Source organism: Zeus faber (assembly GCF_960531495.2).
Source record: "Zeus faber genome assembly, chromosome: 14".
NCBI lineage: Eukaryota > Metazoa > Chordata > Actinopteri > Zeiformes > Zeidae > Zeus > Zeus faber.
The window spans coordinates 10,967,153-10,988,788 of NC_137200.1; the positions used below are offsets into that span (position 1 = coordinate 10,967,153).

General features: G+C 43.0%; 1 protein-coding gene across 1 annotated transcript in view; it reads right to left on the reverse strand.

Moving 5' to 3' along the window:
• Window positions 1-21,636, reverse strand: part of clmpa (CXADR like membrane protein a) — a gene marked incomplete at its 3' end in the record, with an annotated part of 61,311 nt that overhangs the window by 3,897 nt on the left and 35,778 nt on the right. Inside the window, exons 2-3 of the mRNA XM_080014172.1 lie at window positions 4,584-4,744; window positions 2,365-2,563 (exon numbers count right to left, since the gene is read on the reverse strand). Coding sequence (XP_079870298.1) covers window positions 2,365-2,563; window positions 4,584-4,744 — 360 coding nt within the window. The remainder of the gene's footprint in view (window positions 1-2,364; window positions 2,564-4,583; window positions 4,745-21,636) is intronic.

The following is a 21,636-nucleotide window of genomic DNA, read 5'->3' on the forward strand; positions in this document are numbered from 1 at the left end:
TCGTCTGTTTATTGTTTGTTTTGTTTTGGGTTTATTTTTATGCTGGCGATCCCGAAAGGGGAATCCCTCCTGCAAGTAAAGGCCTTTGAGACTGTAACTGGGGTAGATGACTCAGGTAAGTACAGTTTATAAATACAGTGGACTTCGTGGCTAAGGGACTGTAAGGGTGAATTACAGAATGGAGGTTTATATTCAACCTGTGTTTATGTAGTTTCTTTAAAAGTGTATATAATCATCTCAGACCTCAATGTAACCGTGTGTGAGATAATGCTGTGTTCAGCACAGCGCTTTGAAAGCGATACGCTGGTCATTAAGAAAAGTTCCATTCCCCTGTGTTACTGGGTCGCCCGCTGCACTTCAAAGCCTCGCCGTAATGAAACACGATAGAAGAATGATAGAAAAGCGTTAACCTACTTAACGGGAGTCAACTGTACAGGGAAACTCCATAACGGTGCATTCTAGCTGTGTATAAGAACAAAGGAACAACGTGGCACACTCTCACTGATAAAGTGACCAAGAAAATTTAATCTTCAATAAGACACCGTCAGGGGAAGTGAGAATTAAATTTCATCCAACTGCATTCTGGCGCCTCTACCATCAGCACTCTGCCAGGAGTCCACTTCCAGTAAATGAGTCGGGCAGCACGGCGGCTTTATCCCCCATTGAATTGATTTAAGCCATTTACTGTCCTCTCAACTTTCTTTCTGAAGTTTGCAAGAAGTCTGCATAGTGTTCTGAAAAATTCTGTTAAAGAGATTTTAGCTTTGTCCTGAGAAAGTTTTTTGTTTTTGTTCTCCTTCTTGAAGGCTTCCATGTTTGTTTCCAAGTACTTTTCCATGCACTCTTCCTGTCTCAAAAACCCTCTGTTAAGCCCCTTTCACACATGCTGTCTGTCCCTGAAACTTCCTGGAACCGTTCCTACATGGGGTCATGTGGGAGCAGGGATCGATCGATCGTACCGGCAAGTTCCCACCTCAAGAGCTAGTAACCGGGCAAATGCCGGTACGGCTGAGTTGTGAATGGAAGCATAACATTGCCGGAGCAAGCACGTGAAGTAGGAGTGGAGCAGAATCCAAATACGGGATTGGCAAAAGACAAATAGTGGGTTTTGACGAATATATATTTCGTATAAAAAAAGCATTTCCATAAAAGTATAAAAAGAGTCCGATCCGAACCGTGGAGCTCGGCTGCAAAGACCAGAGACTGAAACACGTCCAGTCTCTATGGAGACAGGTCATTTTATTCTTAAATTTTTATCTTTTTACTTCCTAAAAATGCCACCCAGAGCCTAGACGTGTCTTTAACAGGTGCGGTGCAGTTCCCAAACCCCAATAGTCCGAAAAACCTCCCATTGCAACCGGGAAGGTCAGATGAGGTCATTCTGCGTACCATATTATGTGTAAGGAGTTAAAAAATTAGGTTAACTTTAAACAAACATTCAAAATAATAATGAATCTACTCCGTGGCAAATTTATCTTTCTTCATCTGTCCATTGTTCACACTGAACCTTCCACCGTTTGTCAAACAAACAGAAGCACATGGCTAATTATGATGCAGAATGATGTCTGACCTTCCCAGGAGGGGCAGGGAGATGGGGCAGGTGGAAACCGAAGCGCTGGTCTCTGAGAGCCGGGGAAAAAAATTGCGTGTCTGTTGCCGACCGATTGTCCAAACGATCACATCGACACTGGAACGGACCGTCCCTTGCCCCTCCTATTCCGGCATTACCATGGCATGTGTGGAAGGTGCAAGACGGAAATGTTCCGGAATGTAGCTGCATGTGTGAATAGTGAAACTCCCGAGCGGTGCCGGTAAGCTTATCCCAGTAAGGGGCTTTTGTTTCTTCCCGTTTTTGGCTTGACAAGGAGCCCTTTTCACAGAGGTGTCATAGCAGGTCGACAGGCGTAGCTCCTAAAATGAATTATGGGTCGATTTCATTTATGTATATCTGAACAGCGTTATAGACAATACTTGAGAATTCAATATACATGTACAGGGACACTGAGATACATAAATCAAACAGACCCAGAATTAATGTTGTGAGCTACGCCTGCGTCATAACAAATTGTCTGCTGGAACTCTCTTTTCAATAGACATATGGTATTTTTGCTTAGTAACAGACCAACGTGGTGGACGGGCAACGGGCGTTTGCACCATCCAGCACACCTACCACACCACATAAAAGGGCTGTTTTTGTTTTTCCAGTTCTGTTGGTTAATAGCTAAACAGACTCCCACCTTTGCCATGTCTCTACGGACTGTAGGCCCGTGACAGTTACACCACTGATACTTAACACATCCACTATAATAGTCAGTAACTTATTTCCTTAGTTTCACACGTGCTTAACCCCAAGCGGCCACTCACCCAGCACGATGAGGCTGATGGTGCTCCAGTGGTACTTGGCGCCGTTCTTGACCTTGCAGCTGTACTCGCCGGAGTCGGACAGCGACAGGTCGCTGATCAACAGGGAGGCGTCGCCCTTCAGGTACTCCCCGGCAAAGGCCACGCGGCCCCGGTCCGCCTCGTTGGGGTCAAAAACTCGCCCCGCAAAGTAGGTGATCAGCTGGCAGGAGACAGAGGGTCAGCACATGGCTTTGTTGAGTGGTCGACATCGGTAGCACAGTGACCGTGAAGGGGCTGTCTTGTGTAATACAGGCATCAAATCAATCAATCTATCTATCTACTGTATCTATCTATCTATCTATCTATCTATCTATCTATCAAGATTCAGGAGGTTTATTCGTCACATACATATACCTACTTTCATACATATATGCAGTGAAATGTTAATCTGTCTGTCTGTCTATACAATATGAATACTAATAATGACAGGATATCAATCCCTGGGTGGAAATTCAGGTAAATTTGATTTGCTCAAATTTACATGATTAAATGTGTATAATGTGAACAGGACTGCAGCCTGTGAATTTTTTCATAATCGATTTAGTTGCTGATGATTATTCAATCTATGTGTTTGTGTTTAATTACGAACCTTAAACGACAGTCACATAAGGCAAAAAGGGATGACACGAATGAAATTGAAATTCCCAATTCTCAGAAAACCAAAGAGGCACGAGGAAATTTCTTAATATTTTTACCCAGCAACCGAAAAAACAACTTTTTATGTAATAACATGGAACAAAAACAGGCATTTACATTTGGTCAATATGTAAAAACACTGATCACATGATATCACTTTTCACAACTTTTAATTATATGAATTAATTTTGATACATTTTCTGTTGATCAATGAATCTTTTTTTTACTCGTTTTACATAACAGCGTACCTCTAAATCAAATGTTTACACGGCTCATAACCATTTGTGCGCGTGAAAGAGGTAGACAATGACTTTTCTCTGGATCAAACCTCCACCGAAGTACCAGAACGTTTTAAAGCCGGACAAATATGTATCATGAAGTCTCTCATTTGAAGCAGACTTACGTTTCATGTCTCATGCCAGCCACTTTGGTTAACAAATTGCCAGGTTGGGAATATTTTTAAGCCTGGAGGTCAATGGCCTTTACTTTTTAAAATATTTTTCCTACTTTAGCCGAATGAGCGGACAACTTCCCGTTGGGAATATACAAGTGCTGCAAATACGAGTGCATCTGCACGTGCGAGTGAAAATACGATTGCAAGCGCTCCTTCTGGTGTGATCTGCAAATCATCCTCTGGGCCGGTGTATACATGGGGCTGTGAATGCAAATGAAAGCAGTGAGTGCAGTGAGTGTGGGTGTAAATGATCAATCCAGGTGCATAGTTATAGGCTGAGCCACATGCAAACATCAGTCGCAAAGCTCATTATTTTGGCACCGACTGGCCCCCCTGCAGTTTGACATAAGTACAGCTGGTAAATGCTTTTCCCCCCTAATTGGTGCACTTGTTCAGGAAGTGTTTCCTTGATTTTAAACCGCCGGTTAAACAGTACAGAGCGTTCAGTCAAAGCATTCGGCTGCGGTATGGAGCATGGTGATCACTGACCTAGGTATGGACGTCTTAATCTGTGGATATAAAGGCTTGTGGGTGTATAATCCATTGTTAACAATTGTTTGCAGAAGAAGGGATTGCTATGGCAACACGTGTCTCGCTCCTTTTTCGATGATCGCCGCGTGTCATCAATGTGTGTCATCTTATGAATGTCTACAATACGAAGATTTGAAAAAATGTAATACAACCAACGGTAGATCGCCTTAGATGCCCGCCCCTCTCCACTGTGCCCTGGTTTAGGGACCAATGGGCCATTAGTCTTAACGAAAGCATACAGTAGGAGCAGGTTGTGACGCGATACACATGACGCGATAGTCTGCTCCATTTAAATCAAAAGAAGGACCACACTTCTGGTGTCAAACCTTCATTAAACCAACTTCTGTTAAACCAACGTTTAAGTTCATAACGTCATTATCTCGTTTACTAAATTATTATTTGATTAGTAGTCAATAGTTCCTATTACTTAACCTGGTCATACTCTACAATAGTGGCTTCCAGGCATAGTGTCAGAGTAGTTTCTCCATAGAAATGAACGACACTTTCGGTGAGTTGTTGTTGTTCGTCGTATTCAAAGCAAAGCCGGTTTAACACTCACCACCCTCTGCCTGTTGGTGGGTTTGAGCAGCAGCCACTCGATGTCGAGCGTGGGCTCATCGCCTGCCCAGAACTGGTGGTGGCAGGGCAATGTGGCATTATCCCCGACCACCCTCTTCATCTCCGTCTGGGCGCATGTTGTGGTCAGCGTCCCCACCAGGACTGTGGTGAGAAGGAGAAGACAGTCCGGGGAGGAGGGGGTCAGGTAACTAGAACTCAAAAAGCAGCATAAAAGTTATCCTTTAAAAAAGGTCGGTTCACTCGGGCGTACGGACGCAACGCTATTAAGGTATACCGCGGCACCAAGCAACCACGGTTAACCGCGAACCGTCAGCCTTTCCCTGTAATTATCCATCCAATGAGATATTTCCCCAAGCGCTGCGTTCCACCATCTCTGTTTACAAGTAACATAAATGCTACGATGTCGTTAAAATATTGGCATAAAGCAGTATCGCGAGAGAACCCGAGAGAATTCAAAAGGTTTATTATTCGTCACATACATATACATACGTTCATACAAATATGCAGTGAAATGTCTTTGCAACACACCCCGAGATTTTGCACAATAGTTACTAAACCAAACATGATAGCTTACTTAATTCCTACCGAGCTAACTAACTGAAACTACCTGATTCCTAAAACGTAATGCAGTTAGTGAATAGAATAATATAAATAAAATAAATGAAAATTAAATAAGACTCAAAAAGATAATACAAAGCGGGGGTATAAAAGAGAAGGGAATAGAGATATGTATTGCTATGTCACAAATCAGCAGCAGAAGTGCTTTACATAGATTATTACAACACTGGAGCGCCGTGCGGTCGCAGACGGCAAAATGTAAACCTGAAGTAAACTTTAATTACTTCTAAAATAATTAAAGTTTGCATCTTCAACTTTCCAAATAAGTCCGATCTTGATATATATGTCACTTATTTTGCCTCCCCTGAGAATTTGAGCGCTCCCACAAGCGCCTTCCCGTGCTGCACCGTGTCAGAGGCTTTACCATTCTTTTTGAATATAAACTATTTACTAATTGACACTAATTTAGTGATTAATTGAATAAACAGAGAACGAAGGGGGAAAGATTTAGACTGTGAAATATTGTATACTGCGGTAAATTGCCGTACTGTAAAATTTCATACTGTTACATCCCTACTTGGTCTCCATCTCGGTAACGGCAGTAAGTTTATGGCTAAAAATACAACTACTTTGAATTGTTAAATCTTTGAATGGAGGGTCCTCTATACTGTATGCAGGGTCCTGTCATGCATATCATCATTTGCATGTTATACTGTAGTTAGATGCACCAGTGAATCATAGACAACACAGAATGTTAAATGATGTCGCAAAGGACTCTGGAGTCAAAGAAAAAACTGTTCACTGCCTTCAACACCAACCTGAAGGGGGGTTTGGTTGATTTGACATTTTTACTCAACTGAAGAGGCAATATTTCTATGCAGAACGTTAAACATATGGTGAAGATTACGGCCAAGTGATGGTTTGAACTGAACAAATAAAGATTGACGAACTTTTTTGGTCGTGTACCAGCTCTAAGTTTCTTTTTTTTTTTCCAGCTGAGTACTCCCTTCACTACACAAATGAACATAAAAGATGTTCCGTATGTGCGTTGTATGGTTTTTTTTTTTTAAACATTATATTAACATTAATATTATATATATATATATATATATATATATAACCAATATTTTTTAACACATATTTTAATTTACTCCAAAATAAACTGTTTATTCAATATAGGCTGCACATTAATTTGCAGAGGAGACATAAAGTTAGTTATAACCCAAAGATTTTGAACTACCATCTCGCGAAGAACTATTTTGTGTGTTTGCTGCAGCACTGCACGGTCATAATCTCTAATTGTTAATAAATGTCACGCAGCTTAACCGTAACTTAACCTGCATGGCACACAGCGGCTGCTTCAAGTTCTTCGTGTGATCACAGAGGCTTTGAAGTTCATCGTTTCCCTTATCAGCATATGAAGGCATAATTCACACAGCCGAAAACGCAAACGCAGACACAACTTTGAGTGGACTGTATCACCCCGTCTGTAATGCATGTGTTGATGTCAGGGCGAATGTCGTCATTGCGGCTACCGCTAGCTTATTAGCTTGCGCTCATTACCGGAAAGCAGAGTACATTACATCAACATCAGCAGAGTGCGATGCCAGCCTGGCTTTAGAGCCACCGTGCCTGTCGGCGGCCAGATGTACCTGCTGTTTGTTCAAACGATTATCTCGCAAACATCTCTGGTGATTTAGCGGGAGGTAAAGCGAGAGCCGCGACTCCGCGCCAATCCGTTTACGGAGGCGAGAGGCTTGTACAACCGCGGGCGAGGTGGATGAAGATGTCATGTGTCGACGGCGAGCAAGACGATAAACCGGGTGATTTGAAAAGAAGAATAAATGAAAGGTAATCATTTACTTTGCGGCTTTCCTTTTAGGGTAGAATAAACGTCCCATTTATGGAAAATGTAACCGGACCAGGAGTTGCATTTCGGTAGTGATTGGGAACCATTTTTAAGGGAACCATTTTTCCTCTTCAGAATTCTATGCAGGCTGCAAGGACTGCAAACCACCGCTGTTGTGTACCACCACAGCAGCGTGGTACACAACAATGGAGACGATTCAAAAGGGATATTGGCACAACAAACAGCAGGACAGACTGATGCTGGCAGCGCTGGAGTGGGATACGATGACCACAGAGGCTGTGGATGAAAGCCTGATTGTTCAGTGAACCCCCACCACCATGTCCGCACCCACCCACACCAACTCCCCTTTTATTTTGTTTATCCTTCTTTGGACCGCGACCAAATGCACGGACTGCGGTGTCCTATTTGGCGAGGCGGACACACGGACGCGTGTGCCCCTGTCGGTGAGTGATTATCAGCACAAAAGAGGGGGGTTGGGGGGCTCTCAAGCTGCTTGGCTGGGAACAGGAAGCTCAACGCGAGCTCAAAGGAAGTGCGTCGGAGCTTTGTTCCTCTGAAGATGCCCTAGGGTGAGTTGCGCTCCAGTAAATTCTCCTTCTTCCCAGTGCGGACTCCTGGCTGGGCCAATTACAGCTGTACGGCAGCCAGCGGGCGGGGTTACGGGGATGGTGGTGGTGGTGGTGGTGGTGGTGGTGGGGGGCAGCCACGGACCCTGTACCCTTCAAACCGTCCAAAGTCGCCGCGCCTGCCTCGCTCGGCCGCGCACGGAGCCCGGCTCCGAGGGGGCTTGCGCGGCGGAAAGGCTCTTATCTGAGAAAAAAGAATACACCGCGATAGCAGAACTCTGCCTGGAAGCTCCCTTTCCTCAAGATCTCCGTTGTCTTTGTAGATATTCTGAGAGAACTAAGGACACGCTGTGTGGTGAGAGCCAGTGGAAACGAAGCGGCCTCACACTGCGAGGGCGTCGCTCTGCGCTCATATATACTATATATGTAACTTAGGTTTGGTCTGCATTCATTTGTTATGTGGAATTAAGATTACGACTGGGCGGCGTTTGTTTTTAAGGGGTACAGCATACGGTTTGAGTCATGATAGGTGTTGAGGGATTTCATGGTTAAGAGAAAAACTGCACTGTGCGTTAAACTACGTAACAGGATACCAGTTTTTCATGCAGCTCCCTCCAACACTCTCGTAGTAGTGGAAATGAGAGGAATTTGATTTTAACCACGCCTGTGACTCTCATAAGAGCTCCCGTAAGAGGATTAAAGATTGATGATGAGGGCCTGAACCAACGTTATTCATACCACTTGAATAATTGTGAGCGCAAGTATAAAATCGTACAACCTCAATTATATAGGGGTTGGAAATCTCTGCGACACACATGCACACATTCTGTAAGTCTGCCATTTCATTTTCTCTAATTCGTCAACGGTTTTCGGCGCGCAAGCGAAGCCATGTGTTGTATCCATATCCATTCTGTATTGACTGTGTAAGAGATTGCCAGCCATTTCTGTGTGAAATAATATACATTGTTAAACACAAATAAAAGGGTTGCAGCTGTGTCGTGTATTTCGTGTTACAAATGTGAATGTTTTCCTGAATAAAGTGTAAACTACACTCGGGCTCTATTCAAATTCGAATAAAATATGAAAAAATAAAATAAAATTTAAAAAGAATCACTATTCGAATGCTGAAATTGCCATTCGAATGTGTATTATTATTTTTTTTTTTAATCAATAATTTATTGATTATAAATGTTTTTCCTAACGTTAAGGGAATCAATTCACATGCGATGAGCAATGAAGTTCAAGCCTTTGACCGGAATGTCCAATAATTCCACAAATGTGGCGATGAAAGTGGGAAAGAAACAGCCTGGCACTGCCAAACCAATTTGTAAATACGTATTAGTCTCTAAGAGTGTATAGAGTAATCTCTTTCAATTTCCAAGGGACTTTAGCAACGGTTGCAGTCCATCCTGCGTCTCTGGACGCAGGATGGACCTAAAACCCATTAGAGCAACGAAACGTGTGATGTAGCGCTGAGCGAGTGAGTTGGTTTTTTACCAAATCCTGTTGGAAGTACGGCAAACATATCTTTCTTGCAAACAAAAGCTTTTTAGAGAAAACATACGGCCCAGTTCGTTTAGAACTGTCACGATAGCGGATTCAACAGACCGCTCCACGGCAGCGGCAGCCATCTTGGTAAGGTGCGTCAACGGCTTTCCTCGGCATCGTCATCATATCAAACCTGCACCCCGTGAGATAAACGGTTGGCCCGACCCTGGCAAGGACGGGTGGAAATCAAACGAAACATGAGCTGCAGATTCGTCTGGTTCCCAGGCTGATATCCAGCAGAAGGTTGAGTGTAAACACATTCATTCATTCATTCAAGCCAGTGTTCAGAGTTGCCAGGTCTGTGGTTTTCCCGCCGGGAAAAAATTTTTAAGTGCTGAAATGGGTTAGTTTTTGTCCATGGGTCGGGGTCTTTACAACACAGCCGTTGTCGTAGAGATGCAGTGAAGGTGGAGAAAAAAATTAACTAAATAATAATACCTCAAATACTATAGTAAGACTTCTTCCTTAACTCTACTTAGACAACGGGATCCAAACAGTAACTGAAAAGTCAGTTGCTGTTGTTACCTCGTCTGTAAGCTAGGTCAACTGTGTATCTGCATTCATGCCCTTTTACTTGACTGTCTAAACCCCTCCCAACAGGCTCCACTCGGGAATCTCACCCTGTCTGAAATGGGTGTTTCTTTTTGTCTCCAAACATATTTTTCCAATAAAGTCGTTGCTGGGAGCGTTGGGAGCTAGAAACTTGCTTTAGCCACCGTAGCCGCCCACTATATCGCCACGGCAACATTATCATGACGTTTACCGTCCTCAGCTAAACCACTGCCTGTGACCCATTCCACCTGAGATGTGAACAGATTGGGCTTGCATGGATACGCAATTTATTTTGTTTTTCAACCTTTGACTCTTGATTGTACTTCCGAGTCTCTGGTTAACTCGGGAGTCTCAGGAATGTGGGTTTCCTTGCAAAGAATTCCATTTGAGAATTAAATCAGATCCAAAGCTGTCATCGACCCTAGGACAGAACCCAACCGGGGCTTCTAAACATGATAACCGAACCGAGAGCCGCGCTGAAAATAATTGCGAGATGTTGCATCAGCGACAAGGGTGAACTTTCACAAAAAAAAAAAAACCCAAAAAAACCACCCTCTCGCCGGTTCTCGATTGCAACACGGAAAAACAACAACCCTTCTTTTCACTGCAGCTGAGGATCCCGAGTGAGAGAAACGAAACATAACATGGTTTCTCACTTTTCATTTATTTATTTATTTTTTTAATCTCCAAAGTAAAAGCGTGCAAATTGAACGCACGTTACTTCAAGTTCCTGAGGTTTCGGAAGCAAACACAAGTTGATCGCCACTTCCACAATAAAGAAAAAGATAGGACCTCCGCCAGGTCTTTGAAATGATCCTCGGCTCAGGACGGCACTCACGCGGCACAATGTTAGTTGTTCGCAAGGTGATGCTTTTGTCAAAGGCCGCTTGCGGAAAAGAAAACACACCAGATGGACCAAAACTCAAATGAATCGCTCTGTTGTTTTAGGAATCCTCCTTCAGCATCTGTTAGCTTGAGGTCTACAGAGACGCTCTACAATCCTCACACGGCATCCATGCAGCTGCGAATGTGCACTGCACAGGAAATACCAGCGTGCTTTGCTCTTTTGTTTTTTGCGAGGAGGCCTCGAAACATGAAAGTGTGAATGTGGAGTCCTCACACCATCATTCATCGCAGCGCAGTCTCGTAAACACTGACAGAAACGGGACACTCACAAACGTTAATTACATTTTTAATGTCCCCCATCGTTTTAGATCTGGGTCTTCAACTAACCTTTTCACTGGAAGTTGGAGAAAACAGACAAAAATAAAAAACACACACACTGAAAATGTCCGATCTCCTGAGATATGTGTAAGCATAATATATACACAATATATATACATATATACAGTTTTTCATATACATATAAATAAATGTATGCATAGCTGGGGGAGGAGGGGCCTAAACCAGCGCAGAAAAAAAACCAAACAGAAAGAGCGAGCGTCTAATTCACAAAGAAATAAATGCACTTCAAAAAGGCAGCGGTGCACGAGCGTCTTCAGAGAGGTGGTGCAGCTGAAGCGCCTTTAAAAGGGGTGTCACGCCCAGACTTTCCGGTGATCTGTAAATAATATTTTTAAAACTATTGTTGCTATTATTCCAATCAAAACGGCCGTCACGGCATCCGAAGGTAGCCATGCCTCGAGCGGGGCAGTCCGTGGCGGGTTTTTCAAAACGCACTCCAAAAAGGATCGTTTAGTGTACGAAAAAAGGCGCGACAAACGTCGACAAAAGCGGTTTCACAATTCCTCTTCCGATATCGGTCTCATATACAAGTTTGCTTTCAAAAAAAAAAAAATCTCCAAAAGCAAGGATGTCACCGTGAACACGCACACGCATTTTATTCCCGGCTTCAGGTGAGGCGCTATTTCTGCCATCGTCTTTGGGTCTATAGATGTGAAAGTATTGATCTGACAATTTGAGAGCGTGTCATATCTGTGTCCGTATTAAACAGGAAACTATTGAACGCCAACTTGTTGTGTGGCATGTGAAGACACACTCTCTCCCATTTTTATGCTTTCTCCTTTATCACCGGGCTTGATGACACTCAAGGATGATTAAACGCTTACATTTCTTATTCTACGCACACTTTCTGGTGATATAAAAGGAGATGCTGTATATTCCCGAAAGCCACGAATCATAGCTCTGCCGCTGGTTTAGACGACGTCCGGTGCTCACTGGCTCCTTTGTCCCATTGGTACCAAGCGGTTAAACACTCACATCTGTTTTGCTGAATGTGCATTCCTACCTGAGACTGATTTAGGGAACCTGGCGCCATGATCAATATCTGCTTTACAAAGCTGGGAAGTTTAAGGACTTTGCATTGGCAATGCCATGCAGTTCATCATTCCTTTAAGGCACAGCCCACGGCCCAAAATCTCAAGCCATAAACACCGAACCCGCCTAACGTGTTGAACCATTAGTCCTTGGGGTTCTGAGTGCCCCGCTCCATTTACTGTCACTTTATAGGTTATACTATATACCAACCTCCACATGACCCAGCTGTTTAAGGAGACAGAGCTCTTCATTCCAAAGCATCGACCTTCGCAGATCAATATCTAATACACTTTGAAGCTGCCAAGTTCCTTTTTTTTTGCTGTGATTGGCAAGTTTTTGGGCCCATTAAGGCGGGAAATCTCTGTGTGTGTATGTGTGTGTGTGTGTGTGTGTTTGTGTGGTCGCACAGCGTCAAAGAGTGTTTGACTTCTCCTCTCCTGATGTTAAATCACTTCGGGAGAACCAAAGGTTCCCTGCTCATTCGTTGGCACATTCCCTGCATGACAGAGCGGCCGCAGGTGGAGGAGGTTCTGCTTTACCGTCAGAGCTGCACTCCTATACAGTTCACCATCCGGAGTGTGAGCGGTTGTAGGTTACTTAGGTTGCGTGAATAAACGGTTACAATTTGGTAAACGTTGGAATGGTATAGTCGGATGTCAGTTTTACATTCATTTTGGGATTATTCAAAATGAAGGAACGAGTGTACTGTATTTGTAGCCATCACACATTTATGTACAGAGCAGTGCATCATGTGTGTGTGTAGTGTGTGTGTGTAGTGCGTGCATATTTTGTCTCTCCCGCAAACAAACCGTCATTCAACTGGGATTCTTGGCCGATATTAAAGTTTTCCAATTATCATAAGCCACCAAGTATGTTTGGTTTTCATTAAGTCTAGCGCAACAAGCCTGAGGGTGGGCTGACAACAGTGTTTCAGACATTTCTTTACTACTTGCAGGAAGGCTGTAAAAGTGGAACTAAACACTGCTGGTGGTGTGAAAACATGACTAATTGGGAAGGCACAGTTAGCTGAACCTCAACCATGCATGAACGACATACATGACAGTGTAAAAGGGAGCGGAAATTTAAAAAGTGCGGCTCTGCGCTTGAACGCAGCCGAATAGCAGAAGTTTAAAGCTGATGTTTTGTGAAAATATAATTCCAATGTTGACGAGAGCCAGCCCGTATTTTAACTCCTCCCAAGATTTGAGAGCATGTATGATGTTTCTCAAGACATCTTGGCCCCTCCTATTAGCCAACTGTAGTATAATGTGATTGAATAATAGGAGACCTCATATTTAGGAGAGGGGATTTCTCAAAATTCAAGTTAAATTTTTTTTTCAAAGAAAGAGAGGTCCCATTTTGTGGATTTGTATGTGCTGTGCCACCCTTTTCAGTCATTTACGGTCCACTGACAGATTCTAAAAAAAAAGCTTTCTTTGACAAAACACTCCATAGTTATAATAAGCTTCTATTGTCTCTTACCTAGGAGGTGTTGCTTTTACTCACTAAGATGGGGCTGCGAGGTTGGTTGATGGGAGGTTGGTTAAACTGCTCTGACACAAACAGGATCAAAAAAAGTTTGAAGCAGTCGTTACTTAGCTCGGAGCTTTATATCAACTACTGTCCGCATGATTTGCAAGCAAGGATTAACAAGAGTAACCCAGTGTCAGAAACAAGGCCAGGGCTGCGTTGAGCTGGTGGAGGAGATAAAAAAGGAAAGTGTTGATTTTGACAGCTCAGTTGCTTAATAGACTAATTTATTTTTGGCCTCTTATTCATTATTCCTACGATAGTATCTTTAATTACATTAATGAGATTATAATTACATTCTTTATAGATTTTTAGAAGTTCATCATACGGTTGGATATTGACTTTTCCAACGATATATATACATAGATATATGATTAGAGCTATAAGGGGCTCCACCCATAATGAACAAACGTTTGAATTCATTACTATTATGCTTTTATTCCAATTACATATATTCACACACGCACGCACGCACGCGCACGCACGCACGCACACACACACACACACACACACACACACTGTATAACAATAATGTCCTTGTAGTTATACCCCTAAGAGTGACAAAGTGCAACCTGTTTATTGATAAACCAATATGGTCGCTTGAGGAAACCGATAGCCAAGAAGAGGTTAGTCATACTGAAAAGTGAGAGAGCATGACCATCAATGAGTGAGCTCCGTCCACCCGCATACCCTAACATGTACCACTGTCGCTGTCGTTGTTGATCCCAGCAGATGGCTTGGAGCCCCAGTGGTCTGGCCCATATCATAGTCCAGCACAGAGGGGGAAGTGAATTTTGGGGGGGATGGGAGACAGGAACCAGACCCAGCAGGGCTTTGTAAAGGTCTTCCCATCACAGCACCTAACTGCAGTGCGCAGATGTAATCTAGTCGCCATGGGACGAGGGATGTAATTGGTTGGGTTTTGAGCAAAAACCGAGCCCAATATGTGGTTACATTTAAAGAATTACCGCGTACGACAACATGTTTGAGTTGTAAACTGAAATATAGACAATTTGTCAATCAGTCAAAATATTTATGTTTCTCTCCAAATGTGATTAAATAGGCATTACAGAAAGTAATGGTGGCTCAGAAGGCCACCTACTGGTAGAAATGATCTCAAAGAGTGCAGGGAGGATGCTGACTAGTAGATTAGTAGTTTTAGTGGCTTACTACATGACAACAGAGATGGATACTTGAGTCGAGGCAGAGTCTTACATACTCAGCCTGTCTTAAGTCAGTCTTTTTCTCCTCTTGACGTTCCGATAAAATCAATGTTGAATATTAACGGAAGTTTTTAGCCTTGGCTCATGCAAATAGTTAACTCAATGAGGTGAACATCGTCAACAACCAATAGGTGCACTCTCCCCAGCACCAAACAGGAAGCAGCAAAGCAGATGATAGCAGCAAACCAGTAGATAGTAAACATGGCGGGGACTCTGGGAAGGCGCAAGAACATTAAATACTAATAATTGCTTAATAATAATTGGATATTTATTAAAAAAAAATGTTGACTCACCCTGAAGCGAAGCCATTTATTATTAGTATTATTATTATTATTATCATTATTAGGGGTCCAGCTCACACAGATTTGTATTATTATTATAATTTCTTTTTTTTTAAGTCATAAAACGCAACAACGCAAAGTGTCGGCTTGTATTAGTAATTCTGTGTGCCACCAGGACTCGGAAAACTGCGTCATTACGTCAGCCAATGCTGCGTTCAATGGAAACTCTGAAAAGTTTAAATCACTTTAGTATTAATGCTGATGTGGGAGGAGATGTAAGAGGAGCGACAGCACAAACTGATGCTACATTCCATGGGAACTTGAAAAATTGTAATTGGCGCCGACACTTGACCCCGTGTATTGCAGCCCGCAGCTATATTTATTATTACCATCATCATCACATAATGATATAAATAATATTCATGGTTTGGCTGGTTTTTCAGAACACACTACTGCACACACAAGGGCAGCTGTGGCCAAAGGCTGCTTCTGTTTCTGCTCCATTGCTCAACAGTTTTTTTCTTGTAAATTTCCATCACAATAATCTCAAAGGGAATCTAGTTGTAGTCTTGCAAATAGTGACCCTGCAAGATCCCCACTCCAACTAAAAACTCAGTGGCTTATGACACATTGTCTTTAGGTGCGAGAAGTAGGCAGTCTTTTCAAAGTATTTTCAAAGTCTTCTAGTGTATGGCAGGCATAATGACCATCTTACAGCAAACGACTGAGATGACGGGGGCACGCACCAACCGAGGTAAAACTCATGATTTTATTCCAATATTGGAAATTTGTCTGCGACAGTAAAATTGCTTGAAAAATTGTTTGGTCTAAGGCTGGCACTTACACCAAACGACTTTCCACACCAGCGTTAGAAATAACAGTATTTTTGCAGACAGAGGCGACGAGCAGCAGGAGATTGAACAGAGCCCGATCAGTGAGAATGGTTCGCAAAACAAACACAAAAACTGGGCTTAAATTTGTACAACGTAGAGACCTGAAGTAACTTGTCTTATATAATAAGGTTATATAATAATGTTGGTCTGTGTTTCCATTCCATGTCTTTTGATCAATTTGTTCTAATATTTTTTCTCAATAAAAATGTCTATCTGTCCCTTTCATCCGTTGTATTGTATGGTTTCATTGTTCTAATTATTTAGATTTTATTATTGTGAAATAGTTTGTTATTGACAAATCAACATGGATCAGGGAAAAATAATGAGAGAAAAGTTAAATAACAAGTTTTAAAGTAATAATGGTTTTCATGCATGCTCGGCCTATACTGTATGTTGATGGTACATGAATAATACAATTCTGAACTTAAAAAGTCAATCTTCCGTTGTGGTTTTCCACGTAGTGTAATGTAAAGTGTATGTACAGTATTTGTAGTGTATGTATGTAAAGTGTATGTAAAGTATGTAAGTATTGATTTAAAGCTTCACACCAGACAATCCTTATCTATAAAATAATTGAAATAACTCGTCAACTCGGATATGCTAATAGATAAATGTGTGATGATGTATACATACTGTGAATTCCTTAGAAATAGCTCTGTAGTAGTCAAAGAACACCTGACATGCAGCAGATAGAACGCTTATAACCCCAATAAGAGACTTGACTCAGAGTTGTGACCGAGGACTTGCAACTTGTCTCAGACTTGACCCTCAAGGACTTGAGACCTGACTTGGATTTGCAAAAAAATGACTTGTGAGCATCTCTGCATCACAAATAATAAAGACGAAAAAGGGCGTCAAGACATGCCCCCTCCTCACCCAGTGTGTGGCATTTTTCAAAGTTGCGCAGTGGCCAGAGTGAGTGCTGGTATGCGGGCAATGCAAATGTAGGCTGGATGTTTACCTGCCTTCGCCTCAACGCACACCACATTTTGTTTGGCAAGAGCGTCCGTGTTCACACGCACGCACGCACGCACGCACACACACACACACACACACACACACACACAGCTAGCGCCATGGAGAATCCGCAAAACGCACTCCCTATTGCCAAAGGGAATTTCCACTCCGATGTAACAAATTTACATCGAAATAGTTTCTTAAATATAGTGACGTTGTCACCATTTTAAACAGCAGAACGTCTAACTAAGTGTTATTTAATTTGTTAACTTAATTCCCCTCTGAATCTCACAGGAATATCGACATGATGCTTCAACACTGTAGCAAAGTGAATCAGTTTAATAGTATGCACATGGCCGTCAAGGGACACTTACCACATTAAAGGAGCGATCAATTTTTTCCTATTTTTAGCTGAGGCAATGGACGGCACGATGGCGCAGTGGGAGATGCTGTTGCCTAGCACTTCCACAGACCTGGGTTTCAATTCTGTCTCTGTCTGTGTTGGGTTTAACCCTGAGATACACATTGTCAGCTGGCATAGGCCCCGGTCCCACTGCCACCCTCTTGAACTGGATATACGAGCGAATAACCTGTTCAAATCTGTTCACATCTAGCTTCGTCTCTTCCCAGTTTGTGGGTTATATGCAGAAAATATCTGTTTCTATAGGTAGTAAGTTTACTCCCAGGCTGGGCAAACAGTACAGGCACATTCGCAGTCAATTTGGATTGTGTGACGTCACATGAGCCCTGTAATCTGTCTGCGCACCTTCAAAGAGAATCCTGCCGGTTCCTCTGCAGTGCGCACGCACAAGCACAAGCACACACGCACACGCACACGCACACACACACACACACACACACACACACACACACACACACACACAAAAGCCAATCACAGTTTCTGTCCTACATTCAGGCAGGTCTGACAGCGGGAGGCAGAGGAAGGTGGAATGATTGGAACCAGATGAACGCTCAGGCTAAAGCTTACTAAAGACCCTACTTTCTCCAACTCTCTGGTGCTCTCTTTTCCTCGTCTCTCCTCTAGCTCTCTATTCCTTCTTCACCTCAAACACCTCTAGATTAAGACGAGGAAGATGCCATTCCAAACGCTACTGTGCCTCGCTAAACAACCATCATGTGCGTACATAGGGTAAAAAAAAAATGGAGGGACATAATGTTGACAATTCGCAAAACGACTTGATGCTAAATGTATAGAAGCAGCAGACGGACACACGGGAGCCGATCAATTACAGAAGGATGTGGAAGGATAAGCCAAAATAAGTTGATAAAAAATGTTTTCATCCAAATTCATTTCCTTCGCCATACTCCTCTTGCTGCGAGGTTTCACCTCATTTCCTTCATTCCTTTCTCCTGCTCGCCGTACTTCAAGACTCCTTTTTCCCCCTGCTGATTAAAATGCTAACCTAATACTGTAGATTTTCATTTAAACATTTGGCCAAAGATGGGGATGGTGAGGAAGTTGTGTGGGCTGGCGCGTGTGTGCGTGTGCGTGCGCCCGTGTGTGTGTGTGTGTGTGTGTGTCTGCGCGGGCGCGCTTGTGTGTGAATGCGTATGGGGAGACGTGGCACTTTTAGAGAGCACTTCAGGTCCTACGGCACTAACAGCGCAATCAATGCATCCGCCCTTTAAGCCGAGGACAACACTTGCACCCACCCTCCCTCAAAAAAAAAAAAAAAAGAAGCATTTTCTTTCAGCGAAACAAGGATGTGGAATCTCATCTGTTGGCCGCTTGGCTGCGATGTGTGAGAAGCACTTAATGGTCGGGGTAAAACGCACAGCGCCAAAAAAAAAAAAAAAAAGACTGATTGGAATTCCAAGAGTGCCTCTGAGGTGATACGGGGGTCAGTGCGGCACGCAGGACAACGGATGTAGCTCTAAACAAGCACAGCACAGACAAATCCTCAAGCAGCGAAGGGGAAGATAGTGTTGGCTCACGGGTGGCGTGCGCATGTTTGGGGGTGGAGGCGTTGGCTGATAAGCTGGGATTCCAATGGGACTTTCCCAGGTCCTCCCATGTGAGAGGAGCCATGTCGGCCTGCCAGCGAGGGAGACAGGCGGTGCGTCAGGATGGAGTCCATAGTTCACACCGGGGACGACATGAGCCGTTAGATCAAAGCCATCCCATCGGGATTTAGGGCCGGGACGGTCATTTCATCGTATCTTTTATGGTTTTTCTGTAATGAGACCAAGACATTTTCATATTGTTGTATGTAATTTGGTAACGTGCTCTCACGGTGATAAGAATAATATGAGACCTCGTATTTAGGAGGGGTCATTTCTTCAATGCGAGGTCTTAAATCTATGGGTGCCGTTGGAACACTGTAGTTTGGGTCTGATATGCTTCATCCTGGTAGATGATTCAATGTGCACTGTATGGTTATTCAGCTGAACCTCAATGGGATTCTGTATGAGCCCAAGGTGCGATATATATGGAATGGCCTGAAATCCCTTATGATTATTTTGATAATAGATTCTTCAGGAGCCTTTTCCGATCCAGTGTGGGAAAACAGACAAAGCTATGGCTATAACTAAAACTATGAAATGAATCTGACAGTGGTCGCTGTGTGTACATGCTCAGCTGCATTTCATATAAACGAGCCCTCCCTCTATTCAACTCAAGCAAAACGTTTCAATCAGCCCCCCTCCTTTGCCAGCAACTTCTAAATCTCCAACTTTTTGCAACCTCCGAGCTCTTTAAGCCGCAGGTTCGTTAGCTAATGTACAGTTGATGAGTACAAGTCAGTGGTGTGCATCCAATGACCCGTGTCCTGAGGTCAGGCCAGGGGGCCAAACACCCCAAAAGGGTGGACTGTCCACCCGTGACAGTTCATGATCCGAGATGGAAAGTCCATACCGTCTCTTTGTGATAATGCAACTGCCTGAATGTTCTGGAATAGTCACTCAAACGCCAGGCTGAATACAGATGCTTGAAAAGGGATGCAGTGAAGCTGGATGAAGAAGTCCTTTTTTTGTGTGTGACTGCAATGTGTGAAGCAATGTCAGGAATATCAGTGGTTTTCACTTCAAGGGCTTTACAGATGTGGGCATTACAGGATTGAACGTGCATTTTATGGAAGTGCTTTATTTAATAATTGCTAGATATTATCCATACTTAGACGGCTGTGACAAATCCTGGTATATCTCACTTGGATTGGAGAACAAAAGACAAAAGTGTTATTCAAAGCCTGCCAGACTCACATTCTCACGACCAGATTTAATGGGAACTCTGTCAAATCGGTAGTTCCTCGAGTTTGGGGAATGAAATTGGTATAACACACCTATTGAAATATCATGTGTTGTAAGTGTATATTAGGGACATTTGTAATGTCCATTTAAAGTATGGCTCCAGATTGAATGCAGTCTGCAATTAAACAAACACTCAATGTGATTACAATCAGTTTCATATCAGTTTAATATGTGTGAGGATACCATAGAGGAATACTTACACCTCTATTTATTTGGAATGCACTGACATTTAAGCAGTGTGTGTGTGTGTGTATATGTGTGTGTGTGTGTGTGTGTGTGTGTGTGTGTGTGTGTGTATGTGTGTGTGTGTGTGTGTATGTTAAAGTTCAAGGGGTGGCGCTGGGGGTATCATTGGACAAAAACCAGACTCGCTTACAAACAGGGAGATGTCTCAAAGTACCTCCTTCTACCCTTCTCTCCATCTCCCTCTCCCTCTCCGCTGCTATCCACCCTCTCGCTATCTGAGAGAGGGTGGATAGTCAGAAAAATTACACCCATGGATGTGCCAAAATTTTAAATGCATAGGTTAAAATTGAGTTCTGACTAGCAAGAAATAAAAGTGGAATGCTGGTTTCGCTTTTACTCTATTGAATGACCTAAATTAAATTTGCGTGCCTGGCTGAAAATTTAAATGAACCCATCAGCCAGTGCGGTAAACATTTCCATGGTAACAGCGAGCTCCACCAATCAGAGATGTCGCTGTGACACTTAGGATTATGGGTAGTGTCGTACTTCTCCATGACATGACAAACCCTAACCCTAAAAATTGACAAAACTTCTGCACTATTTTGTTATGCATCTTGATGCAATGGCCTCATGGCTAAAATAGTTATATTGTTATAAACCTAAAGGAAAAGAAGGTTTGGGTGAAAAACGACATGCATGTATTATTAGGGGTTAATTTGGTCGGGGAATATACCTACGTTGTCAGAATTTATATATGTAATTTGCAAAGCACTGAATTCTATGTCAGGCCATTTTGTGGAGCCCCCACTGACACTACCACCCCTCTAAAAGCACATGTCCAGAGCTGTCCAAACCAGCTGACCTTATTTTGGTAGCTCTTTTAATTACTGCGATATAGGGCTTCAAAGGTGATCTCTCGTCAGGGTTCAAAGGTCACTATCTCAGTTTATGGTCCACTGAAATGTCTAAAACGAATACATGTTAACCTACAAGATGAGACCCTTCCAAAAATGTGTTTTGCTCCTCCATTAAGAATGAGAATGGTCTTGGAATCCACACTCGGCACCCCACTGGCAGGGTAGGAATTTTTTGACTTTGCCGTAGAACAAAACCAAACACATTTTTGGAAAGGTCTCATCTTGTAGGTTTAGATATGTACATTTGATAACCCAGTGAGAAATTGACGTCCTTGAAAAAAGCTGGGCCTGACGACTCCTTCGAATCACGGGATACGCGGAGACCCCTTTTCAGAACGAGCAATGAGATTGAGTTGAACGTTTCTATCATTGCCTAAAATACCAAAACACTCATAACAGTGAAATATA